General features: G+C 34.5%; 3 protein-coding genes across 4 annotated transcripts; 2 read left to right on the top strand and 1 right to left on the bottom strand.

Moving 5' to 3' along the window:
* Window positions 1–8,983: 8,983 nt before the first annotated feature.
* Window positions 8,984–13,382, top strand: LOC7491582 (ETHYLENE INSENSITIVE 3-like 1 protein). 2 transcript variants are annotated; one of them, XM_024610056.2, is made up of 3 exons: window positions 8,984–9,213; window positions 10,085–10,185; window positions 10,685–13,382. In XM_024610056.2, the coding sequence occupies exon 3, from the start codon at window positions 10,864–10,866 to the stop codon at window positions 12,841–12,843; it is 1,980 nt and encodes a 659-aa protein (XP_024465824.1). In that variant the 5' UTR covers window positions 8,984–9,213; window positions 10,085–10,185; window positions 10,685–10,863; the 3' UTR covers window positions 12,844–13,382. The 2 variants fall into 2 exon arrangements, with proteins under 2 accessions (XP_024465824.1, XP_024465823.1); XM_024610055.2 differs by lacking the exon at window positions 10,085–10,185.
* A 2,908-nt stretch (window positions 13,383–16,290) lies between these two features.
* Window positions 16,291–19,068, top strand: LOC18102794 (calcium and calcium/calmodulin-dependent serine/threonine-protein kinase). The gene is made up of 7 exons (XM_024610115.2): window positions 16,291–17,376; window positions 17,499–17,553; window positions 17,657–17,767; window positions 17,856–18,088; window positions 18,267–18,474; window positions 18,569–18,628; window positions 18,716–19,068. Exons 1-7 carry the CDS (start codon window positions 16,655–16,657, stop codon window positions 18,890–18,892), a joined length of 1,566 nt encoding a protein of 521 aa, XP_024465883.1. The 5' UTR covers window positions 16,291–16,654; the 3' UTR covers window positions 18,893–19,068.
* Window positions 19,069–22,305: 3,237 nt separating this feature from the next.
* On the bottom strand, window positions 22,306–23,629 carry LOC18102793 (protein FAR1-RELATED SEQUENCE 3). Its single transcript, XM_024609455.2, has one exon. It carries the CDS (start codon window positions 23,488–23,490, stop codon window positions 22,492–22,494), a length of 999 nt encoding a protein of 332 aa, XP_024465223.2. The 5' UTR covers window positions 23,491–23,629; the 3' UTR covers window positions 22,306–22,491.
* Window positions 23,630–23,766: the final 137 nt, after the last annotated feature.

Raw genomic sequence — 23,766 nt, 5'->3', positions numbered from 1 at the left:
AACAATCAGAATCAGGCTCTTACTGGATACTACCTCCCCCTCCTGTCAAATGTGAAGGGTACGTGGAGGGGTGGGTGTGCATATCCTCTATAAAGAAGAAAAGGGATATATAATGAGACACTCTCTCGTCGACGAGGAGGAAATTTACTCTTCTCCTAGCTACAAAACACCTTATTAATTACCACTAAAACAAATTAAGTATCAATTTAATAGTTTGGTGTTGTATATTGGCAGAGACCCCCTCCATGGAATTTATTATTGAACCAAGTTCGATCGTCCAACCTAGTGAGCTTTCCATATTTTCCTGTTTCTTTCAAGCAGATAATTTTTTGGCCAACATTGTCGTAGACATATTATCCACTTTACGGTCCAAGGGTTACTTCGTGGGAGTGTTTTTTTAAGAACAAAACTCATTACGTGACTCCAACTCGTAAGTAGAACAATATTTTTTTGATGATTTATCGTGCTATCACACTACACGTTATCGCAATATGATCTAGAATTACCAAAAAAAAGGAAAAGAATCAATTACAAGTCACTTCATTTTCTTAAAATGGAAAAGAATTAATAATCGTTCCTCTTCAATTTTAAGAGATTGTGGAATTTATGTTTATTTATTTTTAATTATTTTATGTGATCATATATAACCACAAAATATTTTTTGGGAGTATAAAATGAATCTTGAATTAGAATTTTTTTTTAAAAAAAAATCAATTAGAGCATGGTGTGTGTTGGTGATAGTCATTGGCCACCATGACATATATAGTAATGTACAAGTTGCTGCTTGATTGTCATGGAAGCATATCGACCACAGATATTTACACTACGTTTGAGAAGATATGAAAAAAATTACTTAACTTATTAATTTAAGATTTTATCATTGATAAAAACAACTCTTTTCCTAAACTAGAGATGTTTAATTTTATTTTTGAGAATTTTTTCCGCTTAATTTCATTTCATACTGTTTCCAATAATGAAAGAATGACTACATTTAAAATTGTGTTTTAAATGATGTTTTATGAGAATTTAATTTTTTTATTTTTAAAATTAAATTTTTTATTTTTTGAAATATGTTATTGTTAAAAATATTTTTTAAAAAAAATACACTATCTTCATGTATATATTTAAATAAAATATACTTTAAAAAAAACCACTACCGTGAAACAACTTTTAATTTTCTATATCTATCTCCAATTCATTCCAAATCCTTTCGTCGCATTCCCTTTCCTCTTTCTTTCACCCTTCCCATCTTGTTCCCTTCCCGTTTTATACCCAAACAAAGTGTTATACGACTTTTTATGATTGTCGTCGTTGAACAGCAGCAACATCAATCATGATCTATATTGATTTGTAAATTAATGGTTTATTTACAAATTAATGTGTTATCTATAAGTTATTTTAAAAAAAAATATAGTTGAACGACGAACATTATCTATATTGGCCTATCAGGCTACCGTTCCAGATTTTAGAATTGTGGAATTAATTTCTACGGGTGGCAATGGCATGCAAATATATTATATTATTCACATGGAAGTATAAAAAGACCCACAAAAGTCCCATCACTGTCATGAACTTTGCTTGAAATACGAGTTCCAATCCCCAAATCCAACCAGTGCCAAAATATCATCACGTCCTTTATTTAGCAGAGATTGCAGAGGATAATTCTAAGAAGAGAGAGAGAGAGAGAGAGAGAGAGTCCAAAACTCGCGAGGGGACAGGGAAAGGTTGAGAGGGTTGGCTGCCACTAGATTGAATCATTTTATTCGAGGAGGTGACATGTCCTCCACCATTTTTAAGACAAGGTGAGACCTACTTGATGTGATACGTGTCAGGTTCTGAGAGGGATGTTTAGGTGGGGTTTTTTACATGGAGGCAGCTGGTTTCTCCACCTGTGTGGCGGCTGCTACTGGTCCTTTCTTTTCTTTGCTTTTTACTGTTGAGGAAATTAACACAGAAAAGAAACAAGGGAGCACTCAAATGACGTTGATGGCAGATTTCTATTTTTGTTAGATAAAAGTTTACAAAAAAACAAAAAACAAAAGGTTACGTTTTAAATGATTTTCACAGTAATTGGCTTTGGAGCTTTGCCGTGCAATAATTACAAGTTAATTGGAAATACAGGAACTTCTATTTTTAAATTTTTTAAAAATATATTAAATTATTGTTGAACAAAAAATATATAATTTTTTTTGGATATTATATCAAAAAATTATTTTAATTTAATAGTTTAAGTTGTTAAATAAAATCTTAAAATATAATTTATATTATTCTGTATCGGTATACATGTTTTAAGTTTCAAGGTTTATTTTTATTCTATGATGTAACGTGACTATTCCACAAAAGAATTATGTGCAGGGGGACACGAAGCCATATTTTCTTATGACTTGCTTGGCATTCTAACCAATGCTAGCAATTTTACTTGTCCTGTTAAAATATTTGATGAATAAAACATGGTTTGACTGCAACATAACATTTTTTTTAAAGAATGTAGGGTATGGTTTCTGTCTAAATTCATTTGAATCGAGTGAGGAATAGTAATTGATGATGTTACAGAATTCAAAATGCTCAAGAAAGAAAAAAGTTTAGGAGTGTTTTTACAGTTGATAATTATATATTTATGCCAATATTTTATTTCTCAAAGCTTAAAAAGTAGAAGATTGATGATAAAATAACTAATTCCTATGAAAAATAAGTTAATTTTAATAGGGTTTAATTAATGACTTTCAAGTAATGAAATCAGTGATTTTTAATTTAAAAAAATACAATAAATAAAAAAATAAGCTCTAAATTCTAAGAACAAGAGTGTTTGTTCTTGTATTTGTATTATAAATACTTTCAAAATTAAATTATGAATACTTAGATAATAGAAATTATAAATCATTTACTTAAGTGATTTAGAGAATATATATAGCCCTTAAACCTTATCATGTTACTTAAATGGAAGGGTTGAAGTGTCATTTCTTCTTGGTAATGACATCAATAAGAGATAAATATTTCTTACGCAATATTAACGAGGGACAAATATCTCTTACATAATATTAATGTTGATGAAAATATGGTAGGTTCTTAAAAGATTTTTACACACCTAAAGATGTAGAGAGATGATTATTTTTAACATTAATATTTTATGTTAAAAATCATAATGATAAACAAACAAAGCTCAACATGAGGTCCATAATAATCGTCAAACTCATGCCCACTTAGACCCGACATAATGTCAAGCTCATGGGTGATGAGTATAGCTGCATGTCAAATCCATGACTATCTGGACTTAATGTATAGTTGAACCCAAGAACGTTAAGTCTGTTAGTTCGTCAAACTCAAATATATTTTACCTCAGTGCATAGCTGAACCAAAAAATATTTGGTTTGACACTTCATCATGCTCATATATACTTAGATTTAGCGGTTTGGAAGCAAACCAGACTCAAAGTTTTTTGAACCTGATGTTTTGTAACGTTTGAATATGTTGGGTTATCACCATATCTTTTACTCTTTTAAACATAAATTTAAATTAAAAATAAAATTTTAAAAATATATTGATACATCAATAGTAATTGATATATAAGCTTGGAGGTTAATGATATACTTTCAATTAAGAGAGCCAGTGATTTTTTTAAAAAAAATCTGATGTATGAACTATTAAAAAATAAATTATAATCTAAAATTGATGGAGTTTTAAATATTATTTTATATTGATTTTCTTACACAGTCTTTCAAGCGAAGATCCCAATTAATATAAAAAATGAAATTTTTTTTTTAAAATAGAAGAATAGGAAAAATAATTCGAATATCAAGAAATAAATACACAAATAATTAATGATTCACAACGTATGATAGTTGCATTAGGTAACCTTTCTCCACCACCTTCCCTTCTGATCCCTTTCTTTATTTTTAAAATAAAAAATATTTAGAAAATGCTAGATTATTATCTCGGAAAATAAAATACAAAAATGATAGGAATATAAATGTGTTCGGTTAGGGAAATAAAAACATAAATCTATTTTTAGAATGATTTTTAATTGATTTTTTATGTTTTTAAGATGTAAACTACATGGGAGATATATATTTTTTTATTTTTTTTTATCTTTACCTCAGATCAATAGCCAGATATTATTATTTAAAAAAAAAACATTTATTTATCTGTGTTAATATGGTTGACTGTCCATGAATGCATTGCCACCATTGGAAGAGAAGTATGAAGTGCTAATGTTTTATATAATTATGGATCCAGCAAATCATAATTAAAAATGCTCTTACAAACTCTTGCATTACTTGTCACTCTTACATCCACAAAACAAGACTTAACTCTGTGCACAAACCTAAGCTCCTATTCGATACATTGCAATATAGTATCATTACAAGATGCCAGAGACAGTACTGTCGACTGGTCTCGAATACATGCTGGAAAAGCCATTAGACACGGCATTCATTATTCATTAATTAAAAATACATTTATTACATTGGATGAACAAATTAAAGGAATAAAACTGAGAATTAAAGCAGGAAAGGGCCACTTTACAAGAGGAACATAGATACAGTGAACCATTGCATCACCAGTTCAGCAGTAATGTGCAACTGCACCCCATTTCATTGGATCTTTAATTTGATTTCTTTTTTATTACATATATATATATATGATAATATTTTTAATTTCTTAATCACATGGGCATTCCGCATGGGAAAATTAAATAAATTGTGAAACGGCATGTAATATTGAGTATCATACTAAAAAGATAAATAAATTTCATAGTTATTTTCCTGCCCTGGCCCGGTTGGTATGAGAATTTAGAGCATCGAGAAGCGAAAGAATACTCTTGATCATACAAAATTGATTGAAGAGTTAAATTGTGTGCTCCGAATCTCACACCACATCAAAATTCACATGTGATATGATGAGCTTCATTGATTACCCTTTTCCTTTTTTGTTTTAATATCTTGATCATGTTCTTCTTACAGATGTTCCATGTAATTAAGGAATGCAAATTACTTTTTAGAAAGTCTTGTGATGATTTCTTTTCCTTTTCAAATAATATTGACGGAATAGTTTTTGTATATCAATCGATAGAGATTAAAACTATAATTATAAAATATAATCATGATTTCAGGTTAAGCGGATTGATCTGATATTATCAAACTCATAATATCATAATATAATATGATATTTTTAAATTTAATGAATTTTTTTAAATATTTTTATTTTTTTATATGCAAAATGGGAATTTACACATCACAGGCAAGAAAAACTTCCTTGTGATTGAATCGAGGAAAAATCAGTAGACAGTAAATTAATTTAGAAAAAAAGAAGTAGAAGGTCACAAACAAAACACAAATTTAGAAGGTGGAGGGATCGATTTAATTTACATAGAAGGCGTGACTGATTTGGAATCTTGGGCAACACAAAAGCGTTACAAAACTCAATTTAATTTATTTTAAAAATAAAATATTATTATATTTTTATTACCTCACCCCGTACAAGTTTCATAGCTACGTTCATGAAACTAGAAAAGTGAAAGGGGTAAAAAAGACTAAACATGGTAAAATGGAATCTGGTAAAAAAAAAAACATGAAAATAAGTAAATGTAATTAATTAGTTAAAATATTAAATAAATGAGATTGACCTCTTTCCACGAAGCAAGGCTTCCATTTACGCACGTTCGGGCGCCGTCCTGAATCTGCTAACTGCCGTACGTTTTTTAATTGTTCCAGAAAACATATTGTGTAGTCACTCACACCATCTGTTCCATCCATTCACTGTCATGTATTTTTTACAAGGGGGTTTCAGTAGTCTGCATTTCCGGATCTTTACGTTGGCTTTACGTTACAACCAGATTATCAGAGGAGTAAAAATTGTAAAATGGTATTTTATATTAATTATAAATTAATAAATTTTTAAATTATTAGGAGTGTGCACGTGGAAGGGATCCACCACGTTTCGATGGCTTGTACAATGTTCTTCGACGATGAAAATTTATCTTATATCGTGTCATTAGATTCTCCATGACATCTTTATTCTCTATCATTGACACATGTTTGGTGTTTCTAAATGAATTTAAGTTGGAACCGTTTTTTTTTTCCTTCTCTTTTCTCTCTCCTCTCTCGAAAGTCAAAACTCATATTTGACAATTAAAACTTCATGGTGGTCTGTTGGAGATATTCGAATATCAATTCTTATTTTTTTGATTTGTTATTTTTGTCTTGATATTTTTATAAGTTTTTGTTTTGTTTTTAAATTTCACCATTCAACCTAATTTTTTTTTTCAAATTTGATCTTTATTTTTTTCTTATCTATTTTATAAACTTTTAATTGTTTTCAATGTTATTCTTCAATCAAAATATCTTGCTTGTTATTTTTTTTAGGTTTGGTCCTTACTTTTCATGTGGTTTCTTCTTTTTAAGTCTTTTGCAAAATTAATTTTTCTTTTCAATCCAACCATTTGATCCAAAATTATCCATTGTTTTTTTTTTAAATGATCCTTTGATTGCTATTTTATATTTTTAATTTTTTTTTTGTGATTGAATATTTTTTCAATTGTATCAATTAACATTTGATTTTTTTAAGATTTGAACTTCATGGTTTTTCCAGGTTTCTAATCAAATAGCCTAGGTCCCAAGTTTTATAAGCTAACACAGATTCCTTCTTTTTTTATGGACTTATTTTCTTTTTCGATCTCATTACTATACGTTGATTTTCTAGAAAATTAAGCTTCATGATTTTCTTTGTTTTTCTTTATATAGGGTTATCCTGATCCCATTACATGACCCGTGGATTTGACAGGTTAATCTGGGTAGATTTTTTTTCCTTTTAGTTACTTTTTTTCCTTGGGATCCTCTTGTGTTATTGGTTTTTTTTTTAATTTAATCTTTTAATATTTGATTTGTCGATAATTGATCTTTGTGGTTTTTTCATATTTGGTGTTTCTAATGAAATAGCTCGGGACATGAGTTTTATAAGATAATAAGGGTGGCATCAACCTTTTCTTTCGGCCTTGTTTTTTTTTCCCATCTCATAATTCAACACTAGTTTTTTAAAAACTAAGTTTCATGGTTTTCTCTATTTTTATTTTTATTGGGTTATCCCAATTTCATAACTTGACTCGTAGGTTTAACGGGTTGACTTGAGCAGATTCAGGTTTTTTTTAGATTATAATTGTTATTTCTTTTATCCTATTGTATGTCAGATTTTGTTTTTTTATTTTTTTAATTTTATCCTTCAACATTTAGTTTGTTAAGTATCGAGTTTTGAGTTTTTTTTTTTTTTTTTTTTATATTTGTTACTTTTAATCCAATGATCTAGATCACGGATTTAATGGTTAACATGAGTTGACAACTTTTTTCTTTTCTTTAAAATACACTCTCGTCTGTTTAACATGTTTTTTACTCGAATTTTTTTTATCTAACCTATAATGAAACACGAGTCACATCGAGTAGAAGAAATTATCATTTCACCATCAAATCATTTTTTGTCATTTAAAAAAATCAAAGGACTCTCACTGCGAAAGAAAAGACAACTATGTTTCCATCAATTTTCTTATAAAATAGTTCTATTGTTTTCACAAATGATTTTATATCATTTATGAAATTTTACTTAAAATAAGTATTTCCCAAGGAAGAAAGATTTCGATACTATTTATAAAGTTAAACACGTTTAGATTGTTTAATGAAAAAATATTTTTTCAAACTAATGATATATTGATAGATTCCATGAAAAATTGAGTTATTGCTAATATATGTTTTTTTATGTAAAAAAAAAGTGCCATCTAAATATGAAATATATTAAGTTCGACAAGAAAGGAAATTTTAAAGAATACAGCTAAATTCCACTAGGGATGATTATTTTCGGTCCGGTTCGGTTTTTATCAAAAAAAGAAACCAAACTGAATTTAAAAAAAAAAAACGAACCGAAACCGGTTTGGCTCGGTTTTTTTGGTTTGTCTCGTTTTTTCCGGTTTGGCTCGGTTTTTTTTCGGTTTTAGGCTTATAAAACCGAACCGAACCGGCTGATTTTTTCAAAATTTTAATCGGTTTTTTTTCACGGTTCAGTTTTTTTAGTTAATTTTTTTCTGGTTTTCTTGGTTTTTTCAGTTTTTTTACTCACCCCTAGATCCCACCTACAAAATCTTGTCAGCTCTATATAGTTCGTGTAGTTGAATCCCACTTTCAAACTTTTATTTAAATATAGATTTAAATCTCTTAATTTTGAATAATTTAATAACTCTTGTTAATAAATCCTATTTAAGAAAATTGATATTATCCTATTTAAGAAATATTTAAAAATTTTCTATTATTTTCAAAAACATTATTTTATACCATTTATAAAGAAATATTTTCTCCAGAAGAAAGACTTTGGGTTTTGATACTATTTACAAATTAAACATTACCCGACCTTTCTTTAATAAAGAATTATATCTTCAAGCTAACTTTATCTTATAAACTATTAAAACGATACAAATACGTGCTATACATATTATATATATAAAAAACAAGGTAGAATATAATCTAAATATGCAATTTAATAAGCTACAAAAGGTAATTCTAAAATATATTGTTAGAAATTCCAAAATTTCCAAATGACACCCAATTATTTTTTAGCACAAAAGGAGATTAAAAAAGAAAAAAAAAAGAATTTTTTTCAACAAAAATGCCTAACTTCTCTTGTCTCCATCCATCACCGAACCCTTTTTTTCTCATCCACACAGGACCCATTGGTCCACCTCACAACATAGCCATAGAGCACCATACTTTGAGTGTGAATAACCCCACACAAGAAATTCCCCATATAGCAAACTCTTTCCAAACTCCAAATTATCCAAAATTCCAACCATCACCACGGTTAAAACCCATCCTAACCATGGTTATCTATAAATTTACCCACCCCAAAATACCCCCCAAAAAACCACTATTTCCATATCTGTCCCTCCTTCAGACAAATTGCCACCTTTCTCTCTCCCTCTTTATATTTTTCTCCTATTACTCTCATGGGACAGTATCAGTAGAAAAATTTAAAACAAAAAACAAACCTTAAAGCTTAAAGTCTCCACACCCCCCCCCTCTCTATGTCTAAACTGTAAGCAGAAGAGGAGAGGAGAGGAGAGGAGAGGAGAAGAGAGCTTCTTCTTCTTCTTCTTAACCCCAGAAAGGTAAAAAGGGAGAAACTTTGTTAATCTCTTCAATGGTTGCAGCAGCTCTTACAAAGCCATAACTCATTAACTTGGTAAAGATTCAATCTTTTTCATCATTTCTTTATTTATCAATAAATCTACTGGATCCCATTTCTTAAATTTTGTATTAAACCATGTTTTTCATGATTAAGTGTTGTTATGTTGCTTGATCTTTTGTGCTTATTAAATGTACTGTCCTGGGATTTTGTAAATGCTTTATTAATTGTTGATGTTAATCAATATCTTGTTATTAATTAATCATCATTTATGTCACGCACAAAAAGGAAGTTCTGGTGATTCTTTTGTGTCTTTTCATGAATCATGATGATAACCCTTTTGGTTCCCTGCTAATTCATGGTACGTTGTGTCCTTTCACTGCTTAGTTTTTAAGGAAAGATGGCTCTAGGAGACTTATTATGCTTGTCTGTGTTATAAAAGGCTTGAAATTTATCTTAAAAGAACTGACATCAGACTTTGCTACAGACTTACAGTGTTGTTATTATTAAAAAAGTGAGTTTCTTTCTTTCTTTCCTTTTTCTCTGCTTACATAACAAGCAGTTTTTGCTGGAATTTTTTGTTTAATAAGCTACAAAATAATAACTCTCTCTCTCTCTCTCTCTCCTTTTTTTGGTAGAGAATCATTTTCTCCTTAATCTTAGTTGTTAGTGATGTAACATAATCCAGTTACAGGTAGATCTGAGGTTTATGAATGTATTATAGTTTTGGCCCTCTAAAAGTTTTGCTCCTATATTACGATGATCATTAGTGAAGATGGTACCCTCCTGTTTATTCTGTAGTTGCTGGTTGCTAACATTTAATTCAAAAACTTATTGTTTTCTTGATATTGTGACATGTAAAATGGGGTTTTGAGATATTGTATCTAATTTCATTTTAGTACTATTAGTTTGTTTTATGGTAATACAGGCATGCTTAGCTGGAATTAAGACTAATTGCCGGGCATGTGAAGACACAGCCCACCGCCTGGACACCCTGTTGAAGTGTCCGAGTGGAGGCTGGGATCCGTGGTATTTTCGTTTAGGATTTGAATTTATGTTGTCTGCTTCTTGGTGATATTGATTTACCACCAGGTTGAGAAAATTGTGCAGTTTTTATTTGAATATCCCTGGAATTAATTTTTCTCACTGACATGAGAGAAGCAAGTTCATTTGTTTCAAATCGTAACTGATTTTGATACTATTAATCATAAAGCTTACTTTATGTTATGTTTGCATATTTATTTGTTTGTTTGTTTGTTTTACAAGTGTCCAGCTAAAGAGAGCCTTAATGGACCTGTGATTATATTTGTATGTCGGTGGAGATACACTTTGTCGAGCTTCTAAAGCAGTTACTCTGTTTTTGTTTGTTTGATAATTAGGTGTTAGTCTAATATATGACGTTTATGCTATTCCGTGCTCTCTTTGTTTTACATTAAATTAGAGTTTAATGATTCATTGTACATGACCTACTGTAAGAGATTTGGGGAAACTTTCACTAAATATTTAAGTGCATTTATATGGCTTGCAGGAGCTTAGCTGTGGCTGCCTTTTGTGCATCACATGCACTGAATTCCAAAGAATAAGAATAGGTGAACTTCTAAGCGATAGTTGTGTGTGGAGATTGATATTGTAAGAGAGGTGGAGCATATCTTAACTGAGCTCAATCTTCTATATTATTAAACGGATTTGGCTGTGGTGTGTGCTGAAATGGGAATCTTTGAAGAAATGGGATTTTGCAACAATCTGGACTTTTTCTCGGCTCCTCCTGGAGAAATGGATGCGGTTCCAGAGCGCGAACCGGGGGCAACAATCGAGGAGGATTACAGCGATGAAGAGATGGATGTGGATGAGCTTGAGAGGAGGATGTGGAGAGACAGAATGTTGCTTAGGCGACTTAAAGAGCAGGGTAAGAATACGGAAGTTGTTGATCATGCAAAACATCGTCAGTCCCAGGAGCAAGCACGGAGGAAGAAGATGTCACGAGCACAAGATGGTATCCTGAAATATATGCTGAAAATGATGGAAGTTTGCAAAGCTCAGGGTTTTGTGTATGGGATCATTCCTGAGAAGGGAAAGCCGGTGAGTGGAGCATCTGACAATCTCCGGGGATGGTGGAAGGAAAAAGTCAGGTTTGATCGGAATGGCCCTGCTGCTATCTCCAAGTATCAGGCAGACCATTCAATCCCTGGAAAGAGTGAAGATTGTGGTCCAGCAGCATCCACACCTCACACCTTGCAGGAACTTCAGGATACAACTCTTGGATCGCTTCTGTCAGCCCTGATGCAGCACTGTGATCCACCCCAGAGGCGTTTCCCACTGGAGAAAGGTGTTGCCCCCCCATGGTGGCCCACTGCGAACGAGGAATGGTGGCCTCAACTGGGTTTGCCCAAGGATCAGGGTCCTCCTCCATACAAGAAGCCCCATGATCTGAAGAAGGCTTGGAAAGTCAGTGTTCTGACAGCAGTGATTAAGCACATTTCTCCTGATATTGCCAAGATTCGCAAGCTTGTTCGCCAGTCTAAATGTTTGCAGGATAAGATGACTGCCAAGGAGAGTGCCACTTGGCTGGCAATAATTAATCAGGAAGAAACACTGTCCCGGAAATTATATCCAGATAGCTGCCCTCCTGTGTCTGCTGGTGGAAGTGGTTCGTGTGTCATCAGCGATTCCAGTGATTATGATGTTGAAGGAGTGGATGATGAACCCAATGTTGAAGTAGAGGATTGTAAGCGTCTTGATGTCAGTCTTTTCAACATGGCAACGGCAGCTGGACCAAGTGATAGATTTATGATGCCGCCAGCAGCTCCACAAATTAAGGGAGAGCTTGTTGAAACAAGCATGGATTTCATTCAGAAAAGGAAGCAGCCTGCTGGCGAGCCACACATGTTGGTTGATCAAAAGGTGTATAGGTGCGAGCATCCTCAATGCCCCTACAACGATTCCGGACTTGGGTTTCTTGACATCACTGCAAGAAATAATCACCAAATGAATTGCCCATACCGCACCAACACTTCTCAGGGACTTGGATTGTCTAATTTCCAAATTAACAATGACAAACCAGCTGTGTTTTCTCTCCCATTTCCCCAAACTAAGGCAGCAGCTCCAAACCAGACTCCTTCATTTAATGTTTCAGGACTTAGACTTTCAGAAGATGGGCAAAAAACGATTTCTGATCTTATGTCTTTCTATGATACCAATCTTCAGCGAGACAAGAACATAAATCCTGGGAGTGCCAATGTTATTGGAGATCAAAATCAGCAGCAACTGCAAGAGCAGAAATTTCAATTTCAGCTGAACCCCAGGAATGTGAATTTTATGGGGGACCAAAATCCACAGCAGCAACAGAAATTCCAGTTTCAGCTGGATCATAGGAATGCTAATATTATTGGTGGTCAAAATCAACAGCAACAACAGAAATTCCAATTTCAGCTGGATGATAGCTTCTATGGCCAAGGGGCTATGGTGGGAAACAACATCACTGAAGCAACCAGCATGCCAGTGAACAATCCTGTTTTCTCATCAACTGAAAATCAGTTTGATCACTGCAAGGCATTTGATTCTGCATTTGATACCAATGTCAATGACAATATTACTGACTTCAGATTTGGCTCTCCGTTCCCCAGTCCACCAGTTGATTATTCCATGGATCTGATTCAAAAGCAGGATGTTGGCATGTGGTATGTCTAACGAAAGATGCAAAATACCTTGCTGCTCTCCCTGGTTCTGCACTATCCTAGAAGGGGAAACAGCTAACATTCTGGGAAGAAGGCCATCATCAACACAGTTTCTGCTTCATAGCGCAGAAACTTCTTCCTTACGAGTCTTAGTAGTTTAATATGTTCTTATATGTAGATGTTTAAGACATTTGTGAACTTCTGAGTTTCTGTTCTGCTTCTTTATCTTGCCAAGTCTAGGATTTCTAGGTTGCTTTCTGTGCAGTATTGAAGAAGGGCCAATAATGAACTGGCAAGGACCAAACCCATATTCTGTACTGCTGTTGAAAAGTTCATATCGGCATGTAGTCAAGTATATGTATGAACTGGCAAGGACCAAACCCATATTATGTACTGCTGTTGAAAAGTTCATATCGGCATGTAGTCAAGTATATGTATGAACTGGCAAGGACCAAACCCATATTATGTACTGCTGTTGAAAAGTTCATATCGGCATGTAGTCAAGTATATGTACACATACATCAATATATGGTGCTTTCATACATTATGCTATCTTTTGTGTTAGTGCAAAATCCCTACATTCCTTGCTTGATCTATTTATTCCTTGTTTTTTCTTATTTTTGTGTGTTGAGTTGAATCAGAAGGGACCTTATAATGCCCCCACTTTCTCTGCTTGTTCAATGCACCCGACCAGTTTTTCAAAAGGCACTTGAACAGAGTTGCCTCCTTTCCTGTGCGCACAACACACCCTCGCACAGAGGGCATAGAGAAAGTAAGTAGTGGTGGAGTCCAGGAACAGTTGTTGGATTTAGTTGAAGTTACAAGAAAGATGTGGTCCTCTAGCTGTCTAGCAGCACTCAAAAGCTGGCATCTGTATCTTACATCAATCATGGACTCTTCTTGTCGCATCTCAAGAGTTCCAAGCACTAGCATGCTTTTATGTCCAGGGTCAAAAAACTTGATGAAAAGATTCTTTTGCACATTGAACACATGCCTTCCTTTTTTGTTTTAAGCAGCGATGATCTGACAGGTTTGGCTTGACATCATTTAAAATTGACTTGGATTTTAACTCGAATTCAGTCCTAGGATATGATTGAGCTGGGTTCAAAGTCTTTTCCATGGAGCTAAGCTTTCTCTCATCCCTGAATCCCATCCTCCCTGTCCAGGATTTGAGGCTAGGGTGTCCTGGTGGAGACATGAAATCAGTAAAATTCATGTACGATGAATATTAGACGTGTGAAAAAGAATTTAGGAGGGTTAGAACTTAAAATTTTCTATTTTTAAAACTAAAAATATAATTTAGCAAGGCGATGCACCGCATAGTTTTTGGTGTTTTTACCGGCAAAACGCAGGTGAAGTCACAGTGCACTACGTTACCAAACTGGCACAAGGACGGAAAATATCAAATTAATCCCGTGCTTTGGGTCAGGCATGGGCCGGGAGAATAACGGGGGGAACAACCAAGAATCTGGTTTGAAAGGAAAGAAAATCCAGAGAACAATTATATAATGTTCTCTATGAACACGAAAAGATCATACAAAGTTAGGCAGGCAGGTTTTGAAGTTAGCATATTTGTCATCGAAGGAAGTCCTTTTCCACTTCCTGCATCCTCTCTTTCAACCCCATCTTTTGTTCCCATTTTTCCCACTTTGATTCCTCTCTCTACGTTAGGTGTATGTATGTATATATTCATGGACGCAAGATGCTTGCCCGCGTTTTCTTCTTGCAAAGACTCAGACTCTACAATATCTAGAAGGGACTCAGATCCCCCAGCTATACTTTTCCTGACTGTTCTTTTCCTTTTAGATGCTCCAAACAATTATTACAATAAATATTCTTCGAGTCATATAATTTGTCACCATCCAACCATTGTATTATTCACCTGGTCAAATTCAATGCAAATTCTAATGATTCCTTGTCACCATTAGCCCCCACCTGAAGGAAATTAAGTTGTGCAATAATATTTATTGTCCTGAGTTAAGCTGCCGCTGCTGTTTTTTTCCCTTACCTTTATTAAGCGTAGTTGTTAATATTCGGCGGATTGATTTGGAACTTAGTGACCAAAGCTTAAATTAATTGAAAAGAATATTCAACCAGTTAAAACCTGTATTTAATGAGTTATTATGATTTTGTTGACCCGATCAACCTAATCGGATCAACACCCAATTAAGTGTTTTTTAAATCCAGGCAAATAATTAATAATTTAATATTTATGAGGGTTTTTTTAAGATTAGGATATCTGAAAAAATAATTAACTCGAGTATAGTAAATTTTATTACATGTGAATGTCAATTAATCACTTAACATCTGAATGTGATTTTTTTTATATTTTTTTAAAGAGATGGTGAATAGATTCCAGCAATCAAGGAACAGGCCTAGAAATATTCAATAGGAAACAAAATTTAACACAGCCCATATTTAGGTTAAGAGTAACACCAACCCAAATACGTTTAAGCCTTACCAAAAGGCCAGATTAGAGGAGATAATCAAATTAATTAGTAGGTATAATATCCTATTTAAGCCTTAAGCACCTTTCTTAATTCCATAGACATGTCTCTAGGCCTTATAGCCTCGAGGACCTGGACCATCTATCCTAACAAGCCCATGTTGATAGTTTTTGCAGAGGATTCTAGCTCGGCCCATTTAGACTCTGTTGGTTTCCAGGGCTGACCTGGCACCTCCAGCTCCAAGCTCATGAACCTGTTAAAGTTTTAGAACCCACAAAGGTTCTTGTAAGACTATCACTTCGTATGCACACCTATTAAAGCCAAGTTAATCTGCCACCTGATCTCTGGTCTGGGCAAGGTTTTTTTTTTTTTTTTTTATTAAATGTTATCTTATCTTCACTTGTTTCATACGTGGCTTGGGTAAAATTTAGTTTAATTTTTTAATTTTTTTTAACTCTTCTGAATTGAATCAATCTAAATTAACTAGCCTACCTATCTACCTACCTACCTAAATATCATAATTTGTATATTTTAAATGAATACCATATTAACTATCTAGGTGGTGTCCCAGTGATAAAAGCTTGGGATCAAGAGGTTTGCTCTCTCTGTGGTCTTAGGTTCGAGCTCTGTGGTTGCTCATATGATGGCCACTGGAGGCTTACATGATCATTAACTTCAGGGCCCGTGGGATTAGTCGAGGTGCGCGCAAGCTGGCCCGGACACCCATGTTAAACTAAAAAAAAAAAATGAATACCATACTAAAATATTAAGAATATAATTATATAAATTTAAGATGATATACAGGTATTATAAAATTTCTTTTAAAAATTTAGAGAAAATATTAGTAATAAATTGAGTAGTTAAAAGGTTTGTTCAGTATTTTGATTTTTCGAGTTTCTTATTTTTATATTAAAATCTTTTAAAGATAAAATTTAATATCGGTTTACATACAAGTTGATGAGAGAATATCTTAACCATTGAAAAAAAAAAAAGATTATAGTAACAAACACCTTTGGTGTAGAGAGATGAACAAAGCTTAAGTTTTGAGTTTAAGATAAAGAATTTTGAAGATAGACAAGGAAGCTCACTAGACTAATAATTAAGGTTTAGTTGACCTTGCCTGTTTGTCTGTTTTTCTTCAGCTCCCATCTCTTATAATTTATTCTCTTGTTTCCATATGAATTTTCATCCATAAACTAATGCGAAAAGTCTTCTCAAGCTGATGTCAATCTTTCCTGTCTCTTCTCTCCCTTATAATTGAGCACAACCTGCCTAGTTCTTCCCATTATTTGTTTTTTTTTTTGTCTGAAAGTTTCAAGTCTTCAAGATTCCATTTCTGTTGTGTGTTTGGTAGTTAGTTTCCGGGAAATTGTCTTCATGGGACAGGAAACAAGAAAACTTTTAGATGAATATGAAGTTTCAGACATTCTAGGAAGAGGTGGGTTCTCAGTTGTCAGGAGAGGTATACTGAAGACAAGTGGAGATAGGAGGCAGGTGGCCATCAAGACATTGAAAAGATTAGGCCCGTCAACTCCATCAGGAATTCCGAGATCTCGCGGTGATGGTGAGAGAGGCATTGCTTCTTTCAAATTCCCAACATGGAGGCAGGTTTCAGTATCTGATGCTTTACTTACAAATGAAATATTGGTTATGAGAAAGATAGTAGAAAATGTATCGCCGCATCCGAATGTGATTGACCTCTATGATGTTTATGAGGATCAAAATGGGGTGCATCTTGTGTTGGAGCTTTGTTCTGGTGGAGAGCTGTTTGACAGGATTGTCGCTCGAGACAGGTACTCTGAGAGTGAAGCAGCAGCTGTGGTTAGGCAGATTGCAGAAGGACTGGGAGCTCTTCACAGGGCTAATATTGTTCATAGAGACTTGAAGCCAGAGAACTGTCTTTTCTTGAATGAAAACGATGATTCTACTTTGAAGATTATGGACTTTGGATTGAGTTCTGTCGAAGAGTTCACCGATCCAGTTGTTGGGTTGTTTGGTTCCATTGATTATGTCTCACCAGAAGCTCTTTCTCAAGGCAGAATTAGCTCTAAAACTGATATGTGGTCTTTGGGAGTAATCTTGTATATCCTGCTCTCAGGGTGAGTTAATTTTCTCGTGTCTCAAATTGTAGCCTATCATTTGTTGCCATAAGTCAACGATCAAGATCCCGATTTTCGGTTCAAGTTCCTAGTTTTTTTGTTTTTTTCCTTTGATATTCCAGGTACCCGCCTTTCATTGCTCAGTCCAACAAGCAGAAACAACAAGTGATACTGGCTGTATGTTGATATTTTCTTGCCTCTACCAAAGCTAGATCATTTTCTTCACTGTTCAGTTTATCCTACTTCCATGGTTCTGAAAGGCAAATGATTTGCTATGCAGGGTGATTTCACTTTCTATGAGAAGACGTGGAAGAACATTACTTCATCAGCAAAACAACTGATCACTGATCTCCTGCAAGTTGATCCCGAAAGGAGACCGAGTGCTCAAGATGTACGGATTCCCAAAGCCTTAACTTATTGGTCTTTTCCTATTATTATCTAGAGCCTCCTCTAAAAAAACATACTGCATGTGGTGACAGGTTTTAAATCATCCTTGGGTGATAGGGGATTCTGCAAAAGAGGAACAAATGGACCCCGAGATTGTCTCAAGGCTGCAGAGTTTCAATGCCCGTCGCAAATTCCGAGCTGCAGCAATAGCCAGTGTGTGGAGTAGCACAATTTTCTTAAGAACCAAAAAGTTGAAATCTTTACTAGGATCACATGACCTCAAGGAGGATGAAATTGAGAAACTCAGGCTACATTTTTCCAAATTGTGAGTACTCAAACTATTTCATGCCCCGAAGTTTTAGTTCAGTTTGCGTAGAGTTTTAGGTTTATCAGCATTTGACCGCTGATAAATTGCATAAAGAAGCTTTAACATCAAGCTGGCCAGAGTTTGATTGCCCTATTATCAATTTTTCATATTCTAATGGGGAAATATATATGTGCAGGTGTGCAAAAGGTGATAATGCTACTCTATCCGAATTCGAGGAGGTGCTGAAAGCAATGAACATGTCGTTACTGATCCCTATGGCACCCCGCATCTTTGATCTATTTGACAACAACCGTGATGGAACAGTTGACATGAGGGAGATTCTTTGTGGTTTCTCCAGCCTCAGGAACTCTCAAGGGGATGATGCTCTCCGTCTGTGCTTCCAGGTATGTTCTCTTCCCTGATTCCCCTCCAACTTGCAACATCAAGAAGCAACCTGTCCAGCTAAGCTGAAATTTTCTTTTGCTTTTCGGTCAACAGATGTATGATACAGACCGATCCGGGTGCATCACGAAGGAAGAAGTAGCATCAATGCTCAGAGTAAGCTGCTTCCCTAACAATTTTTATAACTTGAAAAGTTTAAACTGCTTCCAAGATTAGATGACATATAGAATGTTTTTCGAGCAGGCTTTGCCCGAGGACTGCCTTCCAGCAGATATAGCAGAACCGGGGAAATTAGACGAGATATTTGATAGGATGGATGCCAACAGTGATGGAAAAGTCACCTTTGATGAGTTCAAAGCTGCAATGAAAAGGGACAGTTCGCTTCAGGATGTAGTCCTCTCATCTCTTCGGCAACAATAATTTTCCCACTTTCTGCCTTCACTACCATCTTTCCAGCTATGTTTTTTTTTTTTTTTTTTCTCACTACCATCTTTCCAGATATGCCTTTTGTTTTTTTCAAAGTCTTTCTTTGAGCTAATGATATTCAGGCAATAGAGATGGTGACTAAATGAGGTAAAAGAAATTTTGTTTCTTAATTTGCTGTTGAAGTTAGGAACTTTCTCAGTCTGATGGATACTAAACCAGTAGAAGCATAGATATCAGGGAACATAACCATGCTTGATGCTTGAATAGGTTTCACTTCATAAACAGAAAAACAAGATGCAGCTGTTAATTCAGGTACAGCTTTTCAGGAGATCTTAGTAATGTTCCATCATGTATCCATATGGTCAGGCTCAACTCACCTGCTAATCTTCTCCTATAATCTTGCATTTGGCTCACCAATTTTTTTTTGAAAATAGGCATAATCGGAGTTGGAAGCTACAGTGGTTTTGAACTTGCAGATGAATTTGTGCCCATCCACTATGTAGCTTTGTAAAATTTACACAAATTCTTAGCACAAAATGAATCGTGCAAGATCCAAAATTCTATATTTCCATTCAACGTAATCAGGATAATTCCCTTGATTTAGCAATTCTTGCTACATGAATGAAACTAGTTTCAAAATAGATTCCAGGCAATTATAAGAACTCTACAATTTGCTATCCTATGACAAAATAAGTGGGTTAATACAAATCATCATCCCCATCAAGACCTTTCGTGAGATCGCTGCTTCTGTTGTCAGTACTCTCGTTGGAATCATCGGTATTTTGTACATCATGATTCACTTGCTCGCTGGTGATTGTTACATCCAGCCAGCTTAACTCTTCAGCTTCTGTGGCCTCCAAATCCTCCACGTAGTCTCCCATATTGGCACCCATAGCTTCTAAGATCAATGTTGCTTCTCATGCACCTGGATTTTGTTGCCTCAGCTCGCCTTCTGGGGTGAAAAAAAGAAAAATTAGCATTTGCAACATGTTACATTCAAGGAGACAGTTCAATCAAGAGAAGGGGATCACAAGGGTGTAAAATATCATGCAATATTACAGTTCAATCAAGAGAAGGGGATCACAAGGGTGTAAAATATCATGCAATATTATATCAGGACGACAACAAGATTTCTTATTTGCCAATCAACTCTGATGAATGGCAAAGAAAAGCTATTCAATCGATTACCCTTCTGTTCAATGTGACTAAAGCATGACAGACCTTATGAAATTGTGCGGGAACTAAGGATTGATCAGTGGTAGTGAAATTGGTATCATGACTTCATCAAGGATAACAATCAATCCATGAAGCTTAATCTAAGGAATGCTTGGTAAATACAAATATATATATATATATATATATATATAAGTTTTTGTAGTGATTAATTAAAATTAAGAGTTTTTTTTAGAAAAAGAGAATTTATAAACAAATTAGTGATTAAATGATTTTTTTTTCTCCCTTAATCACTATGTGATCAATTACAGCATAACATTATTTTGAATAAAAATAAAATAAAATAATTATTAAAGTTGACATGACTAGAAATCACTTAGGTTTAATTAAGTAAATGAAACATGAGTCAATTATCGAATCATATAAATTAAATTGAATTAATGTATAAGATAATTTAAAATAAAACACAATTTGAATCAGGTTTCAGATTAGCAACAAAAAAAAAGTTCTACTTCAGCTCTCACATCTATTATATAATTATTATCAGTTTTTGCTTCTAGTTTTATTATTGTTTGGATAGTGTGATGCATAATAATTTTTAAAAATACTTCTCGCTTAAATATATATTACAATGATTTTTTTAAGATTTTTTTTATATTAGTATATTAAAATCATAAAAAATAATTAAAATAATTAATTTAATATTTTTTAAAACAAATACACTTTTAAAAACCACAAACAAACAAGTTTCACTTCAGGCATGAGCCAGCATTTGTTGGCAAGTGCGAGCGGTGAAGTGGGCAAGACCTGAACAGTATGAACTGAAATTGAATTGTGACTCAAGGAGCTTCTCATGCAGGAATCAGTACTATTGTCTCCTTAATGTTCCAACAATGACTAGTCTCCACTTTACATGCCCCAGTAATCAGCATCGTGATCTTCGAATATGCCCTTTTCATCAGTATCGTGATAGTGATTTGTGTAGCAATGTACATTGTTGGGGGGCTGCCCGTGTGGGAAAATAAAATATGATCAAATGGTTACCAGACCAGAAAGAGCACGCTTCCACTCCTGCTAGCTCTCCCGTTGCAGCTGGAAGCCTGGATCTATTTCGGGCTCAGCTCACCCAAAGGAATTCTAACAGATTATACAACTCTTGCTTACAGAGACAAAGTAGAATGAAGCTGCTGCAGAAAAAACCTGCAGGGATTACAGACATGCATGTCACCACACATTATTTCTTCACGCCACATTGAAAAGACATTTTCAAAAACACGTCAAAAGATCTTGCTAATTATTCAATGAGTAACAAAATCTTAGAATCCATATGAATACGCTTACAGTTCTCATAGCTGGTCACGAGTGCATGACATTGATGTCAAAATGGAACCAAGTGTATCTCTATAAACCTGAAATATTACCACTGTTTCTCCAGTTGCTGTCTTGGTATCCTGAAATAAGCAAAACAATAATGAGTTGATAAAAAAAGAAAAAAAATCAAGCCTTGCATGCATAATTGTCTGTCTCAGCTTTTCCAAGTGGTTTGTAGGACAAACAAAAGACTAAAACTTTCAAGTGACCAGATGACGCAATACTACTCATTTGAGATGTTACGTGAAATGAAAAATTAACATGATGGTTCATCGAAAGGAGGAGCAACAAAAAAGAGAAAGCCCGTGTCTAAGTTGTGCCGCATATAGCATATCAAAGAGATTTTCTATAGAGGATGCTGCTAGCAGCTTGAGCTCACATGTATTTTTTATATATAAATTTTTTAATCAGAAAAGTGTGGAGCTGATTTTATACAAAAGAAATGCGTGTATCAAATGAATCTATGCAGACCATAATATCAAGAATTATGAGGGAGTACTAAAAAAATACAATCTGACAGAGTATTTAGCCTTACTGTTTTACCAAGTTTTCACAAACAATTATAATACAATCTGGTTTTGTACCTTCAGATTCATGACAGCAACTCGATTAGCCGGAGTTGAGAGATGCTGGCTAATGTAGGCCATGGATCTCAACATAGGCTGCAGTGTGACCTTGGTTAACCTGAACTATACCTCTGTCTCCCCTGATGGATTTTTACCATAATCTTGCAAAGAGAGCAGTGACAAAAGAGATAATTGGTAGGTTATAGCATGCACAAATAAAATTGAAAGTGCTATAATAATAAAAATGAATGCATCACACTGTGGTTAGTTAATTTGAGAGCATATGTTGGAGCAAAATGAACTAAATAACAGTTAAAACTTCATTGGACATAGCTACAACTGTGAAATAATATGCAAGCCTTGTGCAGAAGAAGCGGGTGGGGTGCTTCCAAATAGCACAATTGGCATCAATTTCAAGCAAACAAAGTGTAAATGGCTAGAGAGAAATTCTGAAAAACAGTGTAATGGTTAAGTTTACCAAAGTCAAGAGCTCATTAAAAGAGAAGACGAGTATACCTTCAAGTTGATGGCAGCCACTTCACCAGCTGGTGTCAAAGTCATGGACCCATCATTAAGATTAAACCGAGGTGGCATAGCATTCTGCCAAGGCCACAATGACGGGATCATTTCACGAGGAGTAGTAGGGGTTTTCTTGTTGTTTTCTTCTTGATTATTTCCACTGCCATGCGAGCTAGGAGGTTCGACTTTAGCAACGCTTTTCTTCACAGAAACAATCTTTTTTCCACCCTCTTTTAAATTACTTATCGCTGCATTGCAAGTCTCAATGGCAATTGCACCTTCCTCTACATATTTAATAGCTTCAAGGCACAGATTGTTAAAGCGAGAGGTCAGAGCATCAAGACCTTGTGAATCTGCACTCTGTTCCTCTGACCCAATCCAAGTTTTTGCATTCCTTGTCCATCGCTTCAATATGTAATGGGACGGAAGGGTAAGAACGTTTGTTACAGTGAAGACAGTCAATACATGTCTACAAAGAACGTCACAATATTCAAACATCTGGCAGCTACAACTTGCTTGCATCTCAGATGTGCTCAACGTCACTATGCATGCCCTGTCATTATGCTCATATTTTGCAACCCTGTACTTGGTGGCCATCCCATCTCGCTCGATCTTATTTGCTGTATATACAAAAGCTTCAACTAGTTCTTCCTGAAACTTTGCGAATACTTCCTTGGTATAAATATTTGCAGCCTGTAGTTCCATTGGCGATGGCGTCTTAAGTACAGGAGCGGTGCAAATTGTATCGTAGGCTGCTTCTATTTCCTTTTCCAGAGAATGTTCGAGCGCAAGTTCATACTGTTTAAAGAACAAAGGTATTGTGGTCTGTTGATTCACATACCCATCAAAGAAGGAGCTGATACCATGATATGAAGAAAGGGCAGCAAAGGTGTTACGAAAATAAACTGGTGCCCACTGTTGGCGAGCATTATACATAGCTTGAAGCCACTCGATCATTCTCATCCTTTTCCTTCTTCACTATTTACAAATTTCCTACCCCAACCACTACAAGTATGGATTTTGGGTGGTTTGCTTAGAGCCCGATCCAGGCCCAAGAGATTTTAGAATGTTTTTTAGAGTATTTTCAGTGAGTAGCTATACTTTAACAGAGAGACCAGCCATATTCCTCCCCAAGTTAACAAAGAGAAAAATCAGCTCAGAAAATCGAAAATGGAAAAAAAATTATTGAATTTCCCCCCCCCCCACTTTTTAACTCATATTTTCTTTTAAAGTAATTAA

This window comes from Populus trichocarpa, chromosome 10 (assembly GCF_000002775.5).
Source record: "Populus trichocarpa isolate Nisqually-1 chromosome 10, P.trichocarpa_v4.1, whole genome shotgun sequence".
Taxonomy (NCBI): domain Eukaryota; kingdom Viridiplantae; phylum Streptophyta; class Magnoliopsida; order Malpighiales; family Salicaceae; genus Populus; species Populus trichocarpa.
The sequence above is the reverse complement of the archived record's forward strand: the minus strand, read 5'-3'. Positions and strand labels throughout refer to the sequence as shown.

Excerpts from the sequence above, each read along its gene's own strand:
- LOC7491582 (XM_024610055.2), top strand. The coding sequence starts at position 10,864 with ATGGGAATCTTTGAAGAAATGGGATTTTGCAACAATCTGGACTTTTTC.
- LOC18102794 (XM_024610115.2), top strand. The coding sequence starts at position 16,655 with ATGGGACAGGAAACAAGAAAACTTTTAGATGAATATGAAGTTTCAGAC. Across the intron at positions 18,475-18,568 it reads CTCTCCGTCTGTGCTTCCAG|ATGTATGATACAGACCGATC; the intron begins GTATGTTCTCTT and ends TTCGGTCAACAG. Across the intron at positions 18,629-18,715 it reads AAGTAGCATCAATGCTCAGA|GCTTTGCCCGAGGACTGCCT; the intron begins GTAAGCTGCTTC and ends TTTTTCGAGCAG.
- LOC18102793 (XM_024609455.2), bottom strand. The coding sequence starts at position 23,490 with ATGAGAATGATCGAGTGGCTTCAAGCTATGTATAATGCTCGCCAACAG.